This window comes from Merops nubicus, unplaced genomic scaffold (genome assembly GCF_000691845.1).
Source record: "Merops nubicus isolate BGI_N331 unplaced genomic scaffold, ASM69184v1 scaffold36802, whole genome shotgun sequence".
Classification (NCBI taxonomy): Eukaryota; Metazoa; Chordata; class Aves; order Coraciiformes; family Meropidae; genus Merops; species Merops nubicus.
This window is the reverse complement of record NW_008592297.1, coordinates 3,059-29,089: the sequence shown is the minus strand read 5'-3', so window position 1 is coordinate 29,089 and position 26,031 is coordinate 3,059. Positions and strand designations below refer to the sequence as shown.

At 35.1% G+C, this 26,031-nt stretch overlaps 1 protein-coding gene across 1 annotated transcript; it reads left to right on the top strand.

The window, feature by feature from the left end:
* Positions 1 to 3,291: 3,291 nt before the first annotated feature.
* Positions 3,292 to 20,495, top strand: VSTM2A (V-set and transmembrane domain containing 2A; the record flags this gene model as incomplete). The annotated part of the gene is made up of 2 exons (XM_008935103.1): positions 3,292 to 3,628; positions 19,881 to 20,495. Coding segments are annotated over 2 exons (414 nt in total), but the record flags the coding sequence as incomplete, so codon positions are not given.
* Positions 20,496 to 26,031: the final 5,536 nt, after the last annotated feature.

The following is a 26,031-nucleotide window of genomic DNA, read 5'->3' as shown; positions in this document are numbered from 1 at the left end:
CCCATCCGCACTTCCAGCCGAAGTGAGCAGGCGTCCCGAAGCCTGCAGCTCCCTCCTTGCCGGCCCTGGCAGGGGGTGCCGGGACAGCCCCGCCCCACGAAGCTTACACCCCCGGGGGCCCCCGAGCATAAAGACACCAGCAAGCGAGGCCCAGGCAGTAGATCTTCGGCAGCCTCTGTTCCAGCCTGTGATGCAGCGAGACTGCACCCATCCCTGCACCTCGTTTTTTCATTCACCCTAGGCAACTGCTGAATTTACCTTAAGCCCTCCAAAGCTGTTTTTAAGGCTGAAATTTGCCTCTGAAGATGCACTTTCCTTCAGTGGAGTGTGCAACTATTTAAATGGGTGCTTTCCCAGGTTCCTATCCACAGGCAAAAAACCAAACCAAACCAAACCAAACCAAACAAACAAAAAAAACCCAACAAAACCCAAAAGCAACTCAGAAAGTCTTTGGACAAGACCTCTCTGTTGGGAGCAATCTCCACTCTTGGCCCCTGAGAATCCTTTAGGAAAGTGGGCTTATGACATTAGATTTGCCAATCTGCTGTTTGGAGATTAAACCAGAATGTTGTCTCAACAAGATTATGAACAACATTGCTTCAGTCCTTGTCCAGGGAAAGGATGCCTTCCTCAAGAGACCCATATCCTGAGTCAGGCACAGCTACAGTCCCTGCCTGACCTCAGAAGAGTTCAAACCCTCCTCCTTCAGCATCCCAAGAAATGTGTAATGTCAGAGTCATGGTGTGGTGCTCACTGCAGGGGAAAGACAGAGATACTTAGCAGATACTGCAGTGTGAGTATTCCTTATGAGCCCAAAGGGGTGTTCCCTTTCTCAGACACAATCCCCTTGGAAATGCCTTTTAGCTGCAGTCAAAGCTGTGAGTACCAGCAAACCTTAAAACAGCAACAGATAGAGGTGAATGATTTTTTTAAATCCTCTACTCAGCTGCTCTTTGATGCCTACAAATAACTAACAAAGTAATTACACTGGGTCAAAGCACAGCTAGATATAGCTGAAGGACATTTATAAATGAGAATTCATATCCACTATGTTCAAAACAATACAGATTCTAGCCATACTTACATTTCCCATCCTATTTCTCACCATACACTATAAATGATTTGTATCATGGATCATATCCTCACTTACATTACAAATGAGACCCACATGTGGTCTTTCAATACTATTCAACTACACATAGTGCTAGCAGCCAATTTATTCCTTATCAATACTGAATCATTCAAAATTCCCATAGTAATCCATAAGATCTGTGACATAGTATAGGCTGTAAAGCTTCTCCCATCTTTCAAGTTAAAACTCTTTCTCTCTTTATGTATGATAATAATTCATAATGGAGTGTTTATACAGTGTTTTTATAAGCTTACATAAAGCATTTTATATTTGCAATTTAAAAAAAAAAAAGTCAACATTAGGTTGACAGTCTAAATACACTTGCTACAAAGATAGTCTTCCGTTTTGTCTTTCTTGGAGGCACACAAAGAGTTTCTGTTAGTACTACTGGAAAGTATTTTTATGAACAGGAGAGCAAACTTTTAAGTGCATTTAATAAATGCTTTAAAGAATTGGTAAAATGTACTAAACGTGTTTTTAAAGTGTGTTGAAACACACTATTGTTTTTAAATTGTAATCAGGCATAAACTGAAAACATGCATACATGCTGACTGCAACAGTTTCTAAATTTCAAATGCAAAACTCAAATTCGGTTTCTCATTAGTGCTATGCAACACTTAGCTTTGAAGATATTGCATGGGAGCAAATGAAGGCAGAACATGACCTACAGATCCTGTTCCCATTCGTATGAAACTTCTTTAATGATTTTTGCTGAATATGAGCTGTTCAGTAGAGATACAGTATTACTGAATATGGTTTAAGTAACTATTGAGTACTTTCTGTGTAATTAATATTGCATACATTATGCCTGAAAGTGTGCAATCCATACTTTCAATTCAGCTTGCCAACTATAAATTCAGAGCTGGATACAATACAACAGGCTGTGGAGTCCATCCGGTACCTTAGAGCAATAATGTATTCACAAGTATAGCTCTTCAATTTATTTAGCAGGCAGAACAGGTACTTTGCCAACATTGGTGACTACAGCATGCCAAGATATCAGAAGCAATGTATTGTATAATCACCAATAACATGCGCCTAGCTTCAACTGAACAGTTCTCCATTATTGTGACCTACCACATATTTATCACCCTGATGTTTCCTCATTGCTTGTCATTGACACGAGACAAAGCAACATTTACATTCATGTTTATGTTATGGTGGAAGTAAAACAGGTTTGGGAGTTCTTTAAAGATTAAGTTTTCTGTCCCTCTGAATCTCTTTTAACTGGCTTCCTGTGGGGCAACAGATACTAATCCAGATAGAGATTAATAACCAATTACTTAAATATAAATTCTCTAAAATTATGAACATAGAGAAAGGAATCTGTGTTATCTTTCCTAATACATCTTAATATCTATCACACATTTCTGAATGTAGAATTTACTCATGTGTGTTTTAACTATGTGAAACAAAAATATGGTTTGTTATTCTCAGATATTGAAAGCCATTAAAAATAAATCAGGAGTTTTATTTTAGCTGACAACTTTTATAACAATCTTGAATATGTGTTGTAGACATAATATATGACTTCTAATAAATACATACTTATATAAATGAGACAAAAGGAACTACCTGACACAAGATGTCTCATCATGGTTAATCAACAAAAAATTTCAAAGGTTTGGACATGCCTGAAGGAGATAAATTGAACGTCAAATATGCAGTTTCAACTTAGTGAAGATTACAAGCTAATCTAAGAAATTGTTACTGAAGAAATTAAAATATTGGCAAATATCTCCAATGAAACTGTTATGCACTGGTTCAAAAATGGAATTATTTGGTAAAGCCAACTAACTGGAAAGATTTAACCAATGAAATGCACAAATATTAGATTTATGTAAGAAAGCTCATTAAGAATGTTCATGGTCTTAAGCAATTAACTGGAATGAGCATGGAAGTTAGGAAGCTATTTGTCTGAGTTAACATACCAGAGCAAATAATCTAAACAGTCTTGGAAAGAGGATGTCAGACATCTTTGTAGGTACAAATAGTCATGATCATTCTTGATGCAATTCCCTGCAGTAAGCACAATCACACCACTGATTAACTTGGCACTTCACTTCTCTGGACAGGCTCTACATCGATAGAGTCTTCCCAGAGGAAGAATAATACCTCACAACATGTTTGTTCATTTGTTTTTCCTGGCAAATTTGCAGACAGTGAAAGTACAAGGGAATGACATCTCCCACAAGCTGCAGATTTCAAAAGTGAGGAAAAAGGATGAAGGCTTGTATGAGTGCAGGGTGACTGATGCCAACTATGGAGACCTTCAAGAATACAAAGCCCAGGCATTTCTCAAAGTCAACGCTAACAGCCACTCTAGGCGAATGCAAGCCTTCGAGGCATCTCCAATGTGGTTGCAAGACATGAAACCTCGCAAAAACATCTCTGCAGCTGTTCCAAGTAGCATCCATAACTCTGCCAATCAGCGTGCGCGTGTCACCTCCAGCCCTGAGGCAGCAGCCAAAATCCCCAAACAAAGTCCACAATCAGGTATGGTAAAGCATTTTCAGCTTTCATTTGATTGCTTACCAGCATGTAAAAGGAACAACAAGGTAACCAGGAATTGTGACTAGGAAGAATACGATGCTCATTTATTCCTCCTTTTTTTCTGGCTCTATTCCTCTTGCTATCTCCTTACTTCTTGAAAGCTGAAGAGTAAGTTTCTGGGCAGAAGAAGCAAAAAGTCTTAAATTTGGATATTACTATTATTTTCATCCAGCTAAGGTTAGCTCTCTAATCAAAGCTTAGATTTGCCCATAGCGTGTGTGAAGAGAAAGGGGTATGTCAGTGAATGACTCATCACATTTTAAGATGGTTGTGCATGATAAATTAAACAAAACACCTATCCAGGAGTGTTTTCTCCTAAGTCAATTCACACCAGTCAACTAACTTTTATATCTCTAACACTTGGTGAAATGAATCTACTTTTAGTAGCAATCCTATTTTCATAAGGAATTTGACTTCTAAATCTCAGCAGACCTGAGACACACCAGGTTATTTCTCTGTTGTGTGGGCTTTAGAAGGGACTATAGGTTTGTCAGAGAATGTGGGCTTGTCATCCTCAGCTGCTTGACCATTGGCTTTGAATTGAACATTAAAATAGTAATACCTTAATTGTCTGTCATAGAAATTAACATTCTATGTATTTTGTTTGGGAGATTTTGTATAACACTATATAAATAACCTATAAGCAATATAAGGCTGCATTTTCTACACTGATACAGTAAGATTCACAGTTACTCAAAGGTACATGAACATACAGGAGGTGCAGTTGGTGGCCACTGTATGATGGCATTAGAGAGACGGATAGGACAAAAAATTTGGACATATTGTAAATAACAAAAACATACTCTGGAAAATAAAATTATTTAGTTTAATGGTTTCTGAGTTATTTCTGTTTACAAGGAGGGCCCAATGTTAGGCAGGAAATCACAAACTGGTTTAAAATATATAACAGAAGCTAACCTAGTTTGTTTGGATGCATTAATTTTTATGCTAGTAAATGCCACATCATCAAAACCAAAACTGGGAATATGACAAATTTCACAGCACACCTACTGTGAAATCACTTTCATCTTACAGGCATACTATTAGGAAAACATTTTGGTAAGGAATATACGTTTAATTAAAGACTGGAACAATGTGATCATTGATATGAAATTTCTTATTGCAGTTAGAAAAGATGATGAAATTACTATCACTATTTTACCTCAGTAAACTTTAAAAAAAAAAAGTTACATTCAATTATCTTTACCTTTCATTTTGTATCTCTTCCCAAAAATGTTTAAGCTATTAGAGGAAAATAAATATTACCATTTAATACCATCATTCTACCATGGCTTTCCTTTCGGAAAAAATAATATACTGCTTATTTTCCATTGGACTAATACATTTCAAAGTAGCAGACTTGTCCATGCAGTGAAAACTCTGGTTTCTGTTCAGTTCTATGTTAAATTAATTAAAATAGTCACAAGTTTATGAAATATGTAGCGCAGACGACACTGCATTGCAGTCAAATTGTGCACACAATAGCTAATCCACTAAATCAATTTGGATATATAATTGAATCTATAATATTGTTTATGTCTTTAGTTCAAGCAATGTCTTGCTTGATTACTGGGTATTATAGATATTTGTTATTTGAGAGCTTGTAGGTTATTACATGGAAAAGCCCCTGTAAAAAGAAAGAAACAAACAAACAGAAAAAAAAAACCCTACAACATAAAATCACTGAAAAACTTACTAACTTCTTCCTTGAATAAAGATTACTGTATATAAAGTATAGAGTCTTAATAATAAATATTTTTTAAATTAAACACATTAAAATATAACTTTGTTTATTAATTGTTTTATTTTATGATGAAGAACAGATTAATGCTGTATTAATCAGAGGTGAAACTTGTCCAGTAAAGAAACAAAGAGTATCAAGAATTCATATTAAGCTTAATTTCAATGTATCAGTCATTTATTACACAGTGATACACTGGTGATATTGTTGAACATCTGTTTAACTCTTGAGAACCAAGAGTTAAGTACTTTACTTGAGGCCTGATTTTCCCACTATGGTGTGACTTGGATTTTCACTCTATTTTACACACACTTTATGCCACTAGAAATACCTACAGTTATTTTTGGGTTTTTTTTTAGTGTTTTTTTTTTTTTTTTTTTCCCTCTATATGACTTTGAGAAGCAACTTCAGCTAAGGAGACATCAATTGTGAGATCTCAGAAAAGCAGAACAGAGGTGTCAGAGACTACAATAGTCTTTCTTTTTATGAGATCAAATCAACACAATCTCTTTATACTGCCAAATGAGAAACTGTTCCCTTCTTCAGCATCATGCTAACTGCATATGCATGCACAAGACTACTGTGTGGTGATATTACCTGTAAGCAATGTATCCATCCAGTCTAGAACACAGAAACATGGTTGAATACAAATTTACTATTAACCACATATTTGAAAGACTTAGTGGGTGATTGTGATGTGTTTGTTCATATTGAATAATGCATTGACTTCAGCAATATTGTTTGAAAAGAGAATTACTGTTAACCACAGGTAATTGTATCAAATATTTTCCATTGTTAGCGAGTTGATGTATAGTTATTAGCAAGCAATGAATTTTACTGCCATACTCACAGACTATTGAGAAATATGTTTACAGCAGAGGGAAACATGACACTGAAATTATCAGGAAAACTGTCTTCAACTATTTCTGAAGAACTCAGCTTCTAATATAAGAATGATTAACTCTGATTTTATTAATATTTTGTCTCCAAAATTTATTTTTGAAAGGTAGAGAGCACTCTACTTAATTCCTTCTATCCTGAAGCATGCTGCAAACTTGCATTTATTTCTTATCAATTGATATTCGATACCTATTTAACAATAGATATTTAAAACATACCTTAATAGGTAGCTCTAGAAAACCAGTTTACAGTCACTGTCATTTTAAAATATCAGTATTTTCCAACTGAACAGATATTTCTGCCCTTCTCCTCTTTTACTCAAAATTACGAACGTCTGTGATAACTATGGGGGAAGTATATAGCCAGGGTTGACAATTTAAAGTGTTACAAGGTCCATCCAGCATTTTGTGGCGCTCAGAAAAATACAATGTGAGTGTTATTATTAGTATAACGGAGATTCAGTATAGGAAGAAAGAGCTAAAGAGAATGTCTCCCACAGACAGTCTTCTGATAATATACTAAGAATGACTAAATGTCTGCCTCAAAGTCAAAAAGGCAGGAAAGCAAAAGTTAAAGCTAACACAGCTTGACCCTTTCATTTCATATTCATGGGCTGCAGCAAATGAAGTAAGAAATCACATCTTAACAAGAATCTGAGTAACCTGACAAGCTAATCTGCACATATCCAGAAAATGTTCTATGTAGGTGGAATGACAGACCTTTTTTTTTTTTTTTTTTTTTTTTTCTGCAAAATTCATAATAATATATCTTGGTCCAATGGTTAAAGTGCAGAGCTATTAGAGCCTTGTAAGACTAAGCAACATTGCAGTTAACTGAGGTCCAAGAGCTGCAACGAATTCAGGTAAAGTACAGGCTGCAACAAGTCTCACTGTTTCATTTAAATCTAGGCAAACTCTGCTACCTGCATCCAAGTTGCTCAACACTTCTAGCGACACAAAGGGCTGCAGATTTGATATGCTGAGAATGTATGACTCAAAGTCATTAGTTGCTTTTCAGACGCAAGAAGATCGGGGTCAGAGAACTCAAGAGGGAATAACTACAAATGAAGAAGTAACCTTAGGTCCATTTTCTGACTGCTTGCATACAGACTCCACATTTCCAGCAACTTTTTGTCTTTCATGAAGTAACAAAGTCAATTGTTAACCTAACTGCATACTGAAACTGTTCCTGTAATGATGGCAGAGTTGCAGTAAGTGACTTGAAAGGGAGCACAAAGGAGAAGGTGGCCCTTGCATAAGAGAGATTGACCTGAATTCTTGGCATCATAAAGCACACTGAGAAACTGGTCATCAGACGTGATTACAAAAGAAGAGGATGAAAACTTATTTCTTTAGTCTGTTGATACTGATAAACCAACAACATTTTTTCCAGCCTTCAGTTTTATCTACAAAATCCAGGAATTTTTTTAGTATCAGTCTATTGTAAATACAAATTTTAAGTGTTCATTCCTCTTAAAGTGAAGGGACAAAAAGTCTGTTCTAGCCTCCACCAAGACAACAGACACTACTGCTTTGTTCACTAAGAGAAAGACTGGGTTTTCTTCCTGCTGCTTTAGAAACTGAGTTTACATAAATCTGCAAAGCAAACACCATTACTGTGATTGCTGCACCGTAAAAAGTCAAGTCTCTGTTTCCTTAGGAGTACATTAAAGCAAAAGCCAAATGAGAGTTTTCTTCTTGTTCTGAACCTTATTCAGCCTTTTTCAGAAATTATTGCAAAAAGATGATGCAAGGAGGACTATTCGATTTTACAACTGTATACACTACAATCTCTGTTTTTACTCAGAACTTACCCTTTACTTCTGTCTTCCTAAAATGAAGTCACCCCACACTTTTAGTTTCTCTCAAATAATAGAATAAATCCTAAATGTGTTTGTTGATGCAGCCCTATTAGTCAGTTAGTTTTTGACGTTGAAACTGTAAGCATCTTCTGAAAAGTGCTACTCTGCTCCAAATAACTTCCTACACAAAGCAAGGTCCTCATAGCAGCTAAACCCTCTTTTCTAGGCCAGGATTTCCAATGCAGAATGAAACTACCAACTTACCTTCCTTTCAAAAACCCCACATCTTAATTTCGTGTACATGCATACTTATTGATAGAACCAAATGGTAGTATAAGCATTTAAACTCCTGTTCCTAGTGGTTAGTTCAACTTAACCCAGCAATAAGATGTCTTTGGTGGATCTGAAGTTCTAACTCCCATCACAAGCAAACAGTATTTACTTTTTGTAACCAGCCCTCACTGCCAATTGCTGATACTGCACCACTGGCATCTTTCTGTTCATTTCTATTCCTCTTACAAAAACACGTGTTCAGGAACTGAGAAAGCACTCACCAACTGACGTGTTCATTTTTGTTGTTCTACAGGTTTTAGCAGTTGTTCAATCCTGCATACTCATGCGAGACTGAGTACTGAGTATGTTTAGTTCCAAAGATACCCTCTCTGAAATCAGAGATATTACTTCCATCCTTAGTTATGCCCATGGTTAACCACTAATACTGAATGATAAAAGAGTATCCTGGTCTCAGATTTGTTAAGATAATAACAGAGTCTGTCTTTAAACCTGGTATCTCAACTGTAACTCGTATTCCTGAAAAAGTGACAGTATTTGGAAAGAAAAGTAAAATTATCTTAGTTAATCACAAACAGGGGTAAGAGGGAATTTGAGAAAACATGGAATGGCAGATTAGAAACAGTTTACTACCTGAAAGGGAACTCCATGGCAGGTTTCTATTTTCACTATTCAAACATAGCCTTGACTACTCTTGGGCAATTGCTTTTCTTGCATACTCTACAGGTAATACATGAAAACATGGAAACCTGTGTTTAGATACTGCACTACACGCTTGTTTCGTAGGAAGCTAATCCAGAAACAGTGAGGACAGACACAGCAAGAGCTAAATGCACAAAGTTTAAGAAACTAATTTTCCTCTTTCTCCATCTGTGTTGTTGCTTATCTACATACATGTATCCTGAGATCTTTCCTGTTCTTTTTGTTACCTTACCTGCATGCTTCACTGTCCATCTGCCATTGCTATGTATGTATCGTCTCTCTTCCTTTCTTCTAGCTATTTAAAAACAAACTTTTTAGACTCACCTCACATTCAGAACAAAACTGGTATATAAAGATGTGGTAGGGGACAGACTCCCACAGGAGTTCTCTGAGTAGCAGAATCACAGTCATTCCATTCTATGTACCAGATATAACTTTCTTTGTTAATTAACTGTTGGAAAGATTTTAGATGGACCACATAGTAAACAGAGAAGAAAAGAAAGGAAGAAAAGAGAGATGGGGGGAAAAAATAAAAGCTGTTGTTTGTCAGCTCACTCTAGTTGCTTTTCATCGCTACACAATCAGGCAGCTTGCACTGTATCATCAGAGATTGCAGCATATGTGACAGGGCCTGTTCTGGAAATAACAGATGAGATTTCCTTGCACACAACCCATTAGATACAACACACTGACAGCAGCACAGAGGACATTTTCACTTGTTTCAGGTTAGAAGTAGGAAGTTTTCCATCTAAGGTGCCCTACTTCATGATGAACATCCTTAGCATCTTTTAAGATTGAAAAGATTAAGTAGACTTATCTGCTCCTTGGAAAGGATACAACTCTGCTGAAGCCAAAAAAAAGTGACATTCATTCACGATAGTGAAAAATTTGGCTCAAGCATAAGGATGAAGATGAATTCTCTTCTTTTGAAGTCAGAGAGAATCGTAGGAAGAATCTAAGCTTTATACAGCTTGTATCACCCAAAGAAGTTTAGGACAGTGAAGCTGTCTGGGAGCACAATGAAGGGAAGAAAAATATCTGAAAACTGATATTTTCAGCTTATTCTGATTCAGGGAGAGGCAGCATTCTTGGTGGGGGGTTTTGTTGCTTCAGGATTTTTTTTTTTTTTTTTTTTTGGTGCTTTAACTTTCATCAACTTTTTTCTACTGTTTATCATTGAAAGCTTTAGGCCAGACTATCTAGAAAGCTTAACATTTTTAGTATTTTCTTATTCTCTGGACAGGGATTTTCCTTTTGATTAAATAATTCATGAGATTCAAAGATATTCCAGGCCCATAACCGTCTTTACACCTACAGTAATAATCAATTAATCCTGCTTTACTGATGATAAAGCTAGATGTCATTTGAAGAGCAGCTGATCTTTCCACTGGCCTTGTGAAGAGAAGACCCTGCACCAAACCCTTCATTTTACTTTGTTGTAAGGAAGTTGACATCATTGTTATTGGCAGTGCAACTTGCTGTCTGTGTGGAAGTGTTCCAATCTGATCCAGCTCATGAAAGTTTTCTCCCCCACCTACTCACAAATGTTACTGTCTTGGAACAAAGCTGCTTGTTGCGCTGAGAAGAAGAAAACTGTGAAAGATAACTGCTACAGGCAGCATTCCCAGTGTCTTGTATTTACAACCTTTATGTTCATTGACAGCAACAAGAATACAGATAGTAAATCTGGATGCAACTTCTACTGCCAGTCCTACTACTTTTGTCATTCCCTCAGCTGCTACTAATGCTTGTGATACTGACTGAGGCTTCTGGCCACCAAATCACAGCCACAGGGCTATAATAACCTCATAAGTGACTTCTACATGACCACAGAAGATGGTGTATCCATCTCCAGTTCATTCTGTGCAATTGAGAAAAGAGTTAAAAGGTCAAGATGTTTTGTCAAGGAACAATAACAAATCAAATACAAGGCTAAGAACTACTAATAGCTATCACAGAGAGCTAGACATTCAAACTATGCAAAGCCCTTTAGTAGAATAACACTGTTTGAGAATATGGCTACATAGCAGTGTGCCTGTCTGAAACTCTGCCAAAATAACGGGTCAATTATCTATTCTGTACTCCATTGAATTATTCACAGGCATACAATATGTACTGATTAGTGACCATCTTATATCTGAAGAGACTTTGAATAACGATAAATGACATTTCATGATTAAGATTGATCTCTCGTCTCAGAACTGTAATGATAAAGGTAAAAAAAACCACCTGAAATAAAAGAAAAAATCAAAAATATAAAATGTGAAGAAAATAGAATTAATACAGTATTCAGCACAAATACTTAAAGCATCATTATCACAATTCACCATCTTTAAACTATCCACTGTGATTGTACAGGTAATAATGTATTTTTTTTTAATGTGTTTCACAGTAATAAGAAGGTCAAAGGCTTTGAGCTGTGAACTCTTAATTTAGTTCTTACAGTTTAGAAAGCTGCTACCCAAAGTCTCTGTCTTGTCCTAGTCAGAAGTTATTGCACTAAATCTGGATGGCAGAAGGAAATAAGTGCTTGCTCCTCAGCTCTCCCAGACCACAGTGTTGAGCATTAAACTAAGCCACTATGACAGGTGATAAACTAAAACATCAGGCTGATAAATTGCGATAGATGAAGAGATGGCATGGGGTTTGCCTGTATCACTCCTACTACTGCGGGTTTAATTTCCATAAGAGGAGGAGGTAAAGAGTTGGAGGCACTATCATCTTAAACTGCTTCAGTTAAAACCATTAAGAGCTTGTGAGTCACAGCCCTTAGACAGAGATATGTTCTGTTAGTCAGAGGCATTGTTCTAATCTCTATAACAACTGCATTATCCACCAGGCAAACAAAGGATCAGAAGAATGGTCCCTGCCTCAAAACACTTGCCATATAGGAATCAGACAGAGGAAAACAGACTAAACCAGCCGGATGGGTACAGATAAATGGGAGCTTAGCTGAGTTCCATGAAAATAGCTCTTTATAAACTATATAAATAGAAGAAGATTAGGCTGACTGTATGTCAAACATAAGACTAAGCAGTGTCAGGTGTGAAAAGCAAGAGAAGGAATTGAATGGCTCATGCTGAAATGTTTACAAAGAATTATAATTTTCCTTCTGTCTGTTATAATAACCCTCTTTGTATCTGTTTTTTTGGTATGATGGTGCTGTTGAAGTTAGAGTAATATTAAGTATCACCCCTCTTAGATACTTTTTCTGATAGATGAAAGGATGAACAGGATGCAAAAAGCGGAGGAGGAAAAAGACAAGTTCAATATTTTTTTTTTTTTTTCCTTAAAATAAAACTCCAGTTGCAACTTTATGGTATCATTCAGAAATGTCTGTTTACAGTTTAATTACATTGTGTCTTATATAAAATACATACACATTTATATATATTACAAAAATGCTGAGCAATTTGTGCTGGAGCCATGTTTAGTTACAACAGCAGAAGCCAGCTGCTAACAAGAGTGTCAGTTCAAGAAGAACTTTTGTTAAGTTCCTGCGTTCATTTAGAATGGGGCATAACTATATACAAGTAAATGGATAAGGATTGGTTACCACAGGACAATCACAAAAAAACTACATTTGCTTTGGAATCAGCCATTTCTTACAGATAAAAAGAAATGCACCAGGTTTTATCTTTTTCTGTCACACATTATAAATGTCTAAGACATTTTATATCCATATTTTTCAAGGATAGGATGAGAGAGAAAGGTGCCCAGCACTGATAACAGCAGTCATAAAAAATGCCACCAGTGATTTTCAGACAACACCAATTAACCAATTTAGGGTCTGAACTTGCTTGAGCTTGTCCCTGTCCTCCTCAGCTTTTAACTGTTCAATGGGCCATGGATATTGGACTGCTTCTGTAACTAGTTCTGTTTCAATAGCTAACATTAGGATTTGCAAACACCTCTCTTAGAAACCCTTTTCCCAAAAAGTACTCTTTCACTGAAATAGAGCTGAAGTCAATGCATTACTTATACATGCAAAAAAGATATTCAATGTAAAGAAAAAACAAAACCAATCCCGCAAAAAAACTGACCAAACAAACAAGCAAAAAACCAACCCACCAAACAAAAAAAAACCCACTAGTAAAATTTTACAGGCTCAAACACCAGCTAAAAGAAAGAAGAGAATGAAGATACAAATGGCTGATGCCTGAACTTACATTTGTGACTGTAAACCCCAGGTAATTCTTTTAAAAAAAAAAGAAAGTCAATCAGGGAAGTTCGAGTATCAAGACAAAAAAGCTTCCACAATACAATAAATATATAGTAGTAGAAGTAATCATAGTTGTACAGCCACTAAACAACAATTCAGAGACATCAAGAACTATATCCTTGTCTGACCACATGAAATTTGAGGTAGATGAGCACAAAAAAAAAAAAAAAAAATGTTTTAAGCTGCTAGAAGGATGAATATGCTTCTGAATATGTCTAAAGGTGAAAGCTGTGTGCCTTACATTCAAAAACCATTTTTTTGAGCTTAACATACTCTACCCCAAATATCACCTGCAGAGGCAAATCATCTGAACTTCATAGCACGAAATGGGTATCTAACTTACTGTTAATTTATTTATTTATTTACTTATTTTAAATGAGAATATCATGTGAAAATGCTAGGGGAATTAAAGTTTCAGAAGCTGAATTTTTGATGGAATAGTGTGTCCAGATAGCTAGACATACTTTCAGACCAAAACAGCCAAAATAAGTTTCCAAGAAGCATAAGCATATGAACAAAACTTAAGATCATTGCTACAGAACTGAATGACACTCCTGAAGCCAATAAAAAACTGTACCAGAATTTCCCAATCCTGCTAGTATGTACAGTATTATTTAGTCCTGAACTACTTGTCAAAACAATTTAAACAAAGCTACATACAAAACCAGAAGGAAATGCATTAATGAGATTCGAAGTTGCAAATTACAGAATAAAGGACATGAGAGAACAAAAACTACACTATAGGTGGACTAAGCAAACTACACTATTCAGTTTATCTTCCCAAAAAACTGTTCAAACTCAACAGTGATATTTGGCTATTTTCATCAGAACAGTCTGAAAATCTATAAAAGGTGATGCACTTCCCATTAAAGTTGTTTGTTTAGGGATCTCAGCCCTCCCTCCTTCATCTTCAATGTAAAAGGATAAAAGAGTCAGATCATTTTGATGATCTCATTTTCATCTTTGAGAATGACATTAGAGATCATTTTAGCTTCTTCATAGTGCATGATGGCCCAATTAGGAAGCCTAGTTCTGGTCAAGAGGTTAAAGAATGAGAGCATTGTTTGAAGAATTAAAAAGATAATTATGGCTCTCACATATGTTCTAGAAGAAGAACAAGATTTAAATGTTTAAAGGTGTGGGTTGATGTAAGGGATGATGTAGAAAGTTGCCTGAATGTAAAGGCCCATCCATGTTTATCCACAGCTGTGTACATGTAATTCTACTTCTGTCCATCTTGGTATTGTGAAATTGCAGAAATCATTCAAAGTCCCACTTCTTCCTTTCTCCCTTTATACTGTTATCTACTGTCCTTTTATAGATTTACCATGGCTTGTTCTGGACAACAGCCTGAAGCAAAGTATAATTTTGCTACATGCTTCCTATATTTGAAGTCTCCTAAGTTTTTTTGTCTCCCAAGTATTTCTATCTCAAGTAAATGTTAGAACGTGGCTTTAGGTGTAACTGACAGCAAGTAAAAGTTTATGACCCACTTTAGCCCAGAAAGAGCACCAGGAGTTATTCTGGCTCAAATCTCTGGCAGAATTCTTTCCTCTACTCCCGGTTAGAAAGTTGTCACTTTCTTTTGCCCTGTGACAGGACCAAACACCTCTGTTCACCTTGGTGCCTTACCTAGTGAAAACTAGGGAATAACCATGCTTCTAGAATCCCATTCCTTTTCCTCATCTGCTCTTCTGAGCAACACTGGCAGGAAAGGAATGCGCAGCAGATGAACAGAGCTATACACTGGACACAAAGTCTAAGTAGACTTCAGGGAAATTCAATATATAGCCTATTGTAAATTTCTATCAATTTGGAAGCAATAGTTTTCTTCCAAAATAAAATAAAATAAAATAATAATTTATAAAAAACAAACAAACAAACAAAAAACAAACAACAACAACAAAAAAAAAACACACCAGAACTTTTTCTCCTAAGATAAATTAATTTGCCCTGTATGGTATGTTTCACAAGACAATGATGAAAATTTAAACTGTTTTAGCCTGACTCCTGTACAGCCAAGGGAGAAAGGTGGACTGGAAGCCTAAAAATATGTATCTTGAATATGATACTTACTGTTTGTCTTTTGTCATTCAGTTCTGCAAAATCAAAAAGAGATGGTAGAATCATAGAATACATATGAGAAGTAATTCCACTGAGGAGGGAAAGGAAGACTTTACATTTATGGAAGGGAAATCTTCCTGAATGTGGGTATATATTTCAGTAGTATAGGAAAGCTACATGTAACTGTGATTTCTGTAATTCAGAGGAATAAAAACTATAGCAACTGGTAGACCAAAGAGGAAACATCTATTTATTTAAAACCTGTGAGAGACATATTCAAATAATTAATCACATAAAATCAACCATACTTGGTTTCATCTAAAATGGTAAACATCTTTAAAAAAATCTTATAATTCATTTCTATTTTAAGTAAAATGAAAGCAAGTAGTTAATGAACTTTTACTTAGTTTCACGGAAATAATGCAAAACTATGATTTCATGTGGTTTCAGCTGGAGCTGACAAGGCTGTTACAAACCTAACACTATAAAGCAAAGCCAAATGTTGCACAGCAAACTGTGCACATAAAAGTGGAAAATATCAGCACAAATTCCAGAAAAATGAAACTTCAAAGGTCTGAACAACTCAGTGATTTCAGAAACTAGTAGTACAAAAGAATTAATTAATATTCAACACAATCTGAATATATACCCTTCCTATTTATACAGAGATGTTTTTGTATCATGTAATACATACAGAGAAACTAGGATGGACTCGTGTGATCAGTAGCTTACTCTTTATAATAAATTCAAGGATACCCTCACTAAGCTCGTATGTTTAGTAAATTGTTAAAGCAGTGCAGTTAAATTCACAGATTTGTTCTGCTATTTATATGACAATACACTACTCATTGTAAGCATAACTGTGAGAACTGAGTTTTCAGGGGCTCTGATGGGTATTGAGGCTCAGAGTGCAAAAAGCTATTACAGCCCAGAGACCTGCCAAACCTTAGCAAGCATGAGGAGTGCAACACTTGCTAAAATTCAACTCTTATAGATACAAACTACTTGAGATCGCAGGTGTTTAACCATGTAAGAGACTCTTACAAACAGAGGATGCTGAAACTTTAGGGCCTGAGGCAGCTGCTCAGTTTACAAATTGGTGTTTTGTCTGGTTGTGACTAACAAATGCACAAAATTCTGAAAACAGTATTTGCTTTTCTCTGCTTGTGTCCCAAAATCCCATGTATTTTTACACAAATTTAATCTGATCACTATTTTAGTGAAAGCAGGGGATTACAGTCATTCAGGCATCCAAGAAGCAACCAGTCTTTTGATCAGTTAGGGTTTACTAGCAACTTATAACTTCTGCTAGCTTTATTTTATACTGAAATCCTTTAAAACTAGCCTCGTTAGCAGAACAAAACTGATGTTTAGCTATTTGGTCCATATTCTATGAGCCATGAAATATGGTTCAGCATTTGTGTCAGAGATAGTGGCATCATTTAAAGCACGAAGATCAAAATTATTTATCACTATTAATTTTTTGTCTGTTTTCCTGACATTTAAGTAAGCCACATAAATAAATCACAGTTTCAAAGAGTTTAATGGCATCAGCTCCTCTTTCATGCTGTTGCACAGAAACTTATAATCACATACCTTTCAAAATATAGCATTTTTTTAAAGAAGGCTAAGTATTTCATGGACATTTGGTCTTTTGGATGTATGTCAGTGACAAGAACCTAAGGACAACAAAGGGAAATTTACGTCTCACAAGAAGAATTTAACTGTATCCTAGTGGCTGATAGGTCAAAACATGAGAATGCCTGAACCACACATCAAGTAGGGTTTAACTAATTATCTAGAAATAACAGATGCATACATACTACCACCCTTCTTCCAGGTCACTCTCTTTATGGATGAGATAATTGTAGCCCAACTTTACCTGGTGTTCTTGACCTGCAATGACATTTCTTTTAGCTCTCATTGTGTTAATTAGAAAATAATGTTAGAAATTACAAGGAAGTGAGTAATTAGTTTAGCAAATCCTCAGCCATATAGAATCATAGAATGTTTTAGGCTGGAAGAGACCTCTAGATGTCACCTGGTCCTACCTCCCTACACAAGCAGGGACATCTCTACATAGGTCAAATGGCCCAGGGCCCTGGTCGGTATCTATATCAAAATATGTATCTCAAAATAGCAACAATTTTTTACTTATATTACTGTTGTTCACAGTTCCAGTGATACTACTTAAGTCCTGGTCAAAACTGTACACCAAAAAGACATCTGCATGAAAACTCTGAACTTGGATACTCTGTATTTTCAAGACATTGGGACTTGGATTCTGACCTCTTTTTTGATATGACTTAAATCTTAAAACACTAAACCTCTGATTTAAACATCCTATGACTTTTAGATTCACAGTCAAAATGGAAACTTCTGACTATTCCTGGTCACTTATCCTTTATCAAGATAGAAACTAAAATAACAGAATATGAACGAATATGACAGAATAGAAAAAGGGAAAAATCTGAAAAGGCTGGGTTTTATTTTGCTATGTTGTTATTCTATATTTTCAGCTTTCACCCTTCCAAAATCTAAAGAAATACTAGAGTAAATGAAAGAACAAATACAGTTCTTTCACATACCTTCAGGACAAGAAAACAAAACAAAACAAAACAAAACAAAACAAAACACCCTTGAGTGTATTTAAACTCCAATTGTATTTCATAAAGAATCACTCGAGAAGATGAGAGTGCACTTAATAGTTATATATGTCATAGTATATTGCAAGTCAATTTTAATTGGGGTGATATATTACTGAAAACATGACAGTTCAGGCTAGACATAATTTGGAAATTGTTAAGCCGGTAAATAGAGACCTGATATGACATTAGGATATACTAATCAGTCCCCAAAACCAACAGAGGACACTGTTTATGACAGTGATTTCAAACAATATTAACAGCCTCTTTCTTCACCGAGAACCTGAAATTGTTTTAGTTGTATTTCCCCTAAACGACTACTGCAGTGTCATACAGGTAGGCTAGCATTATCAGATGAGCAAGAGAAAAATAGGTTTCTTACTCCTGTCTGCATTCAGTAGGAACTAGGCTCAGAGTTCTCTTTAACTTCTTTGAACATCTTAGTAATGTCTTTGAGACATGTTTCCATTTAAAGGTTAATATTCATTTAGAAATTCAGTTCACACATCGATAATTGAAATATTACTGTTTTTTTAGAAGTTTTTGTGTATGTGACAGAGGACTAAGAGTCTTTTATGCAATGTATGTAACACGCCACACCATGTATTAGGAAAAGGAAGTAATATTAAGAGTTCTGGGATTTAGTTTAATCCCTGTTTTTGAAGGGAAAAATTTAGTAAAGGCAAGAACAGAAATACATCGCTACACTTATAAACACAGTTAGCAGATACAGAGAAATGTTTTACTGATAAACATCTGAAAACTAAAAAATGAGCATTTGCCTTCAATACTTTTTGCTTTCATTGTGTATGTTCTTGATGATGAGATAAACGTGCTTTTTGGTACTGCAATGGAATCCAGCATTCTTTTTAATATTCAATGCTTTACAAATATAGTCTATACATGTTAATAGATTTAAAAAAAAAAAAAAAATAACCAGTTAGTAAAAGTCCAGCATTAGTATAGAATACGTATAATACCATTATGCATTTGTTACAAAATTGATGCCTGTAGCCATCAATAATATTGATCCTTTTCAATTATGCAACACAGCTATAAAATCTGTTAATCATGCATTAACCTGTTATATTTTTTATACTTTTATTTATAGTGTAACCAAATTAAATTTACAGTTTTCATCTTAAGTAATATGTTTCAAATGCTTTATGACATAGGGAGTTCTCAAACACTGAGACTTGGAACATAAGACATCCAAATATTCATGTTCTTGCTGTATGGACACTTCAGTTTAACTAGTCTAGTTCTGAATGTTTTTATTCTGATAACGTACTTAAAATATAAAGTCATGTTTTTAGAAATAATATGTACAATTGTTTTCATAGGCTTTATTTTTCCTTTTTAAAAAACTGAGAAAATATAATTCCTCAAAAATAAATACTCCAAACCTTTCAGCATTCTGTTTTTCCCCTGTAAATAGCACATCCATTTGCTAATATCTCCTCTGTTTAACAAGAAAACACTCTTTAGTCACTAGATGACTTTTTTTGTCAGTGTTGCGATGCTGGAAATGATTTTCTAACACTGTGAGGTGGAAGGTGTTTAAGTTTGTTCCTCTAAGTATATGGTTTCACTGGATGTTTAAAAAGACAAGAAACAAAAGCAAAGCAAAACAACAACCATCACCACCCCTCCCTGGGACTGAAATACTTTGTATGTGTTGTTATTTGCAGTGCATGCCAAGACATTCATGGGCACCAGAGCCAACCTGGCGAGCTAATTAAATATATAAATGTATATGTTTAAAACAGCCTTATAAGAAGCATTGGAAATCTGCAAGATGAGCGAATATCTTATAACTTCTTCCGCAGGTGCGAGGATAGCTACAAGCCATGGACTTTCTGTCCTGCTTCTTGTTTGTGGCTTTGTGAAGGGTGCTTTGCTTTAATCTAAAAGTGCTGACTTTTTCCAATATCACTTTCTCTTCTTAAAGCAAAGATCAAATCGCCTGTAAAATCCACGGAGCGGACAGCAAAGTTGACCCTAACCTCCAACCACCACTCTGCACCCAATGTACTCTAAATCTCTACACAAGGAGCACCTTCTTCAGGAAGTACAAACAAAAATACTAAACAAAACAAATAAATAATTATTATAAAAAGAAGAGGATACCACATGTTTTCGTGATAATATCTCATTTTCTTTGGCGTATCACTGATCTTTTATTTGACGAGAACTGGTGTGATGTAATCAAACGTTTTTGTAACTGCAAGATCTAGTTTCCTTTTCTTTTGGCAAGGAGAAGCCTCATCTTTGACTTCTCAGGGGTTGGCCTGCGAGTCATCAGTATGACAGAATTAACCGTGGATGACATTTGGTTTCCTACGCTGAAAGAATAGTTCCAGCCTGGAAGCAAACAGAGGCCAAACAAACAAAACAGTGATTTATCATTGACCCAAATAAAACACACCATAAACTTTATCAAAAAAAGCCTTTTTGTTTTCTTGATTTTCTGTTGTGTTTCGTAGGTTTTTTGTTTTTGTTTTTGTTTTTTTTTCATGAGGAAGAGGGAGGAGAAAAGAAATTCTACAGAACAGCTAAGCAGACTAGAGAATGTTTCTGGAAAACAAATGAAGATATTTTTCAGCTGTTTGGGATTCTTTTTTAATAATTCTTTTTCCCATATGTTTTTTTTTTTTCCTGTCTTTTTTTCTTTGTTTCATGTTTAATGGTGGCATTTATTGACTTAGGCCAATCCCTGAAGATTGCGTGGAGGTTTATATATACACATTTTTTTGTGTGTGTGTTCTATATTTCAGTGTGTTTTCTCTACTTTTGCAACTCCTGTATATGCAAAATTAACTTCTGTAAATTGCTTACAGTCTGTGTGATATATCTTCAGAGTAGACATACTTTGGTCCTCATGCAAGCCAGTGTTTTATATTATCTATATCTCATGCCACCAATAGACATCTTTATTTCCTTTTTGAAAAAACATTGCTTTTATGTTTCTAATTCAGTACCATGTGGATTTTGTAAAACAGACCTTCACTTTGACTGATTTGATCCCTTTCATCCCCCTGTTTATTCTGTAAATGCACATTAAAATTTGTTATGGTCTCTAGACAATGAATTATTTTAGTTTTGTGTATGTTGTGTTGGAATTCAGACACTGAAAGCTCTTTTATTTTGTGATGTTTATAGAGGATGAGGTAACTTGAACACTAGAGACTGTAAAATGCAGGTTTCCAGTCAAACACTGCATGTAAATAAAGGTTAGAAGGGGAAAACAGACAAATCAGAACTTGGCTTAAAGTATATTCTTTTGGTAAAGAGTTTTAGGTAAGTGAATTTATTACACTGATAAACTATATTTGCATCACAGCTCCTTCTACATGGCCAAAGAAATGTCTTTTGTTGCTTTTTCTGGAAGTGGATTGTCATTACTCATTGATATTCTTAATTAAAATACTTTGTCTGAACTTAGCAGGAGAATTTTTGCTGTTGAATGAAGTAATATGCATTACATGAATGACATTCATTAATACAGGAAGGAAAAATTGCTACTATTTGCAGCTGCAATCAGGAACATTTTTTAGCTTGTTCCTCTCCTTCCACTGATGCTGAACAATCCACATCCTCTCATTTATCAGCACAGACAATCACGTATACCACATGCTTATTATGATCTATTTACAGAAGCATTAAGTAGCTGCAGTGTGGTCAGCTGTGTGATTTCTCTTCATTGTATAAGTGATGTAGAGGGAAATAAAAAAGTATGTTTCATATTTCGCCAGTCCATGGTCTATAGGCTTAACATTTTATTTCAAAACACCCATACATCTGAAGTCTTCTCCCATTAATGTCAAAAGAGAAAGAACAAATAATAGCATAGAATCAAAGGGTAAAGCTAACAATTTGGAAGTAGGTAACAGAGGAAGTAAATTAAAAAACAGTCAGAGCTTTTTGAAGTCTCATTTTCTGAACACACTTATGGAACCAATCCTACAGGCCTCTGGAGGAAAGGCTACATTTTCCCTGTGAAATAGGTATCTATGACTGGATGCTGGGAGAATCTCTGTGCAGAGTTTGGAAACCTCAGTTTCTATTGGTCTTAACTGAAATCAAATGTTTAATGTCACATGTTTCATATGTTTACTGTATACACATATCTTGTATGAATGTTCTGTGTATGCATTTAGTCATATAGACAAACTTCAGTGACAGATGGCATTTTTCAGAAGCAATTTAGCCTCACATGGTTAAAGTTAACCTCTGATTATCTTAAACTGATACTGTGTTTTGCTTAATGCTATTAGCTGTTTAGATATAAATCACTGTGTATTAAGAAGATCAAAGAACCAGCTGAAATTAAAAGCAGAATTCTAGACCACTTGGACTACTGTGGTACAACTCAGAAGACATTACCAAGGAAAGTGCTGTATTGTGATCTGCTATTGTTAATCAACATTGTCAGAAAAAAAGTGGACAAAAGAAATCTGTCCAACTTTTGAAAAGCCTTTCAATCTGGCACGAGATACTAAGGTGATACAGTAGTTGTTGTCCTACTCCCCTCCGCAAGATAAACCCAGATTCTTCAGATAAGTCTGGTCCAGCCCTTCTGGTTGCAGATCTAGAACCTAGCTTTACAGTTTCTGCCAACTCAGATGTAATTGCTGCATCCACATAGCAGGAGCAACTATTGAATTTCTAAACTCTATGTTGTGTCTTAACAGCTGTTCTTCAAATTGTGAATCTGCTTGAAGCTCCAAAGTACTATCAAAATGGAAATTAAGCTGCAGTAGCTCTCCTTTTTCCAAAGATATTTTTATGAATAATATGTAGTATAGGAATGGAGCTACTACCATTCTCTACCCTGGCCCAGTTCCCATGTGGATTTAACATATGAAGAGAAAAAAAAAAAAAAAAAAAAAAAAGGTTTAATTATATCCTTGAAATCTCCATTGATTTAGGTGCCTAAAAGGGCAACTTACATGTAGCAGTGCCAAAATCTCTTTAAACCCAATATCCTTAATATTTGCATAAAAACAGTCTAGTTTTGAAGGCATAATTTACATTACTTGTGCTTCTCACTTGGTGTCCCCAAGGCCTTCATTATATCTGTGACTATCTTCAGATTGTTCCAACAGGGTTGTTTTTTTTTTTTTTTTCATAGAAGAGTAAACATGGGTGAGTATGAAACACTTGTATTTCAAGGTATATTCCATCAAAATACACCTCACACAGTTTGAGATGTTATGGCTTGTGAGACTAAAAGAAACATATTCCAACACGATTAAGTGTCAATGACAGCTTTTGTACTGCATGACAGAAAGAACTGTAGCACTTTTGTACTACTATCAAGGATTAGCACTGCTTCAGAGCCTGTCCTGTAAATTCTCCTCTTTTTTAATGATTATCAATATTCTTTTAATCTCTGGAGCTTCATGCATGCAAGTTGCTGTGTAAAATGTTTGAACTTACCTTTCTTAATTGCTTTTTCTAGATTCTTCAAGGAGATTTATGGAACGAGAGGGGTGCTCAGCCCATAGATTTAAAAAAGCTTGCAAACTAATTTAAAATAACTGTTTGTTTCTCAGAACTCCTGTTAAGAATGGTACTAGAAAACTTGAATGGTAAACACTGAATCTACAATGAGTGATTTCTTTTTAATTCTCAATATTAAACATTTATATTCAGCACTCCCTGAAAGTAAAGATCAGAAGCAGATATAAACATATGAAGTATCACAGCAAAAGCAAAAGGACTGCTTGGAGGTTCATACCTATGCATGTAATTCAGTGACACTGTGATTTAGGATCAGAACATGATCTAGACCAGTTTTTCTCACATTCATTCTTTAAAGTATTTTTGCTTTGTTCAATTAAAATAAGGAAACAGTGCCACTAAAATGATCTGAATGCTTGCCTAATATTTTCCAGTGTTAAACATCTAATGATCTCTACAGTGATGTCGTTATTTAAAAAAAAGGAAAAAAAAAAAAAAAAAAAAAAATTGCACTGCTGCCAATCTTCAACTCCTTCCTCGAACAAAAGGAAGGAAAAAAATTCAAACCTTTGTTATTTGTGGGATAGAGGAACATTTGTCCATGACATTACTATTGGTAAATGTCAAATGTTGTTTACAGAACTAAAAGCATTAAGAGCCAAGCATGGGATCACCATACTTTGCAATATACATTTTTAAAGGTTAATCTTGCATGATTATCTTGGCTAAACAATGCTAAGCACAAAGTAAATTGCTTAATACAAGTCACCATAAATGGCTTCAGTCTTTTGCTCAGAGCTTCTTAAATATTGATTTATATGATTTCACAGTCATAAAGTTTGCACATACATTCACACAGCTGAAAGATTATACATCATTTTTTAGTGGTCTTCACGTAAACAACACAGGAAGACAATAGTAAAGAAAAAAGTTAAATTTCTCTGTAATAATGAATCACAGTCTGTTGGTAGACTTACTTGCAAAGAAAGAGAAGCGTGCTTTCTTGAGAGTCAAGCGTAATTGCAATCTTATTTAATTTTCTCCTTTTTGTACTATTCTATTTTTGCCAGTGCTTCAATCTAAAAAAAAAAAAAAAAATTGTATTTCTTAATACTCACTTCTTACAAGATGACAGAAGACAAAATAGTGCCATTTTTATTATGAAGGAACCTGGGAGGAAAAATAATCTTTTCACTTAAAAACCATCTAAATGTTTACAGTATCTTATCAGCTCAAAATATCTCTACTTATAGCTTTATGGGAAAGGAGCAACAAAGTGTTTTGTGTTTCAGCTTGGTTCTCAGTGTTCTCTGTTAATTGTCATCCTACAGCTAAGTACAGGACTCTTCTGAAAGTTTCACAAATACAGTAATTTCCCCTGTAACTACCAGTGACTGATTTGAGTTTTGAAGTAGTAAATACTTGTAACAGTATGGAAAAATATTCTGAGTTGCAAATGAATGACAGCTATTAAAGCCATAAACAAGCCTGGCAGCATATCACAAACTAGTAATCTCTGACAGGTTTCAAAATACAAAAAACTCTTTGTGCTAAAAAAAAAAAAAAAAAAAGGTTTCTGGTGGGATTTTCTTTTAAAGTTTTATTGTAACCCACTCTTATCCATACAGCTATAAATACTCTGGATTTTAATTTCAGCTATATTGTGCTGACAGTACAGAGGGCCTCCAGATGGGAGAAAAGTGAAATTTTCACTTATTGAGATCCTCCTTTACAGTTACATTACAACACAGAAAGAGGTCCTCCATGTACATGAGGCTGCTTATAGTGAAAGCTCATAAGGAAGCCAAACTGTACATAGTAGACTACTTATTTCTTTCCTCTTTTCATATATCATGGACTTGAAAAACAAGAGAGAAGATTGGGTTTGACAGCCAGTTTCTTAAAATAAACAATTTCATTTAAATATTCAAAGAAGCAAAGTCTTAAACATTCTTATTAAAAATACTCATATAACTATGAACTTTTAAATGATATAAGTGTTAGATTTTTAAGCCGTTATACATATTATATATAAAATTTTGTATATAAAATCCAGAAGAAAGGAGATGGTGACTTTTGTTACTTCTGACAGAAGATTTTATTAATTGCTGATCAATGTTTTGAATAGAAAATTATTTAATAGACCCCTCAAATCATAGGTAACTATACCTCTTAAAAAATAAGTGTGAAATTTTGTCACCTGTGCTACATTTCAGTTTTTTGGTTGTCAACCAACACTGGTTCAGGTTTCAAAAATGTTGCTTATTTCACTACAACAGAAAAGGAGGAATTAACTCTTTATTAAAAATAAATGTCAACATATTTACTAAAGCACCTTGAGGTCTTTTAGTTTGGTGAATCAGACGCAAGATATACTACTTTTGTTCAGATGTGTCATCACCTTAATAGTGCTAAGCACTGACAAAAAAAAAAGTGGAAATGTGGATCATAATTGTTTCACCTATTAACTGGACTCCTCTGTAAGAGACAGAAAAGAGAAAGCATGATACTTTC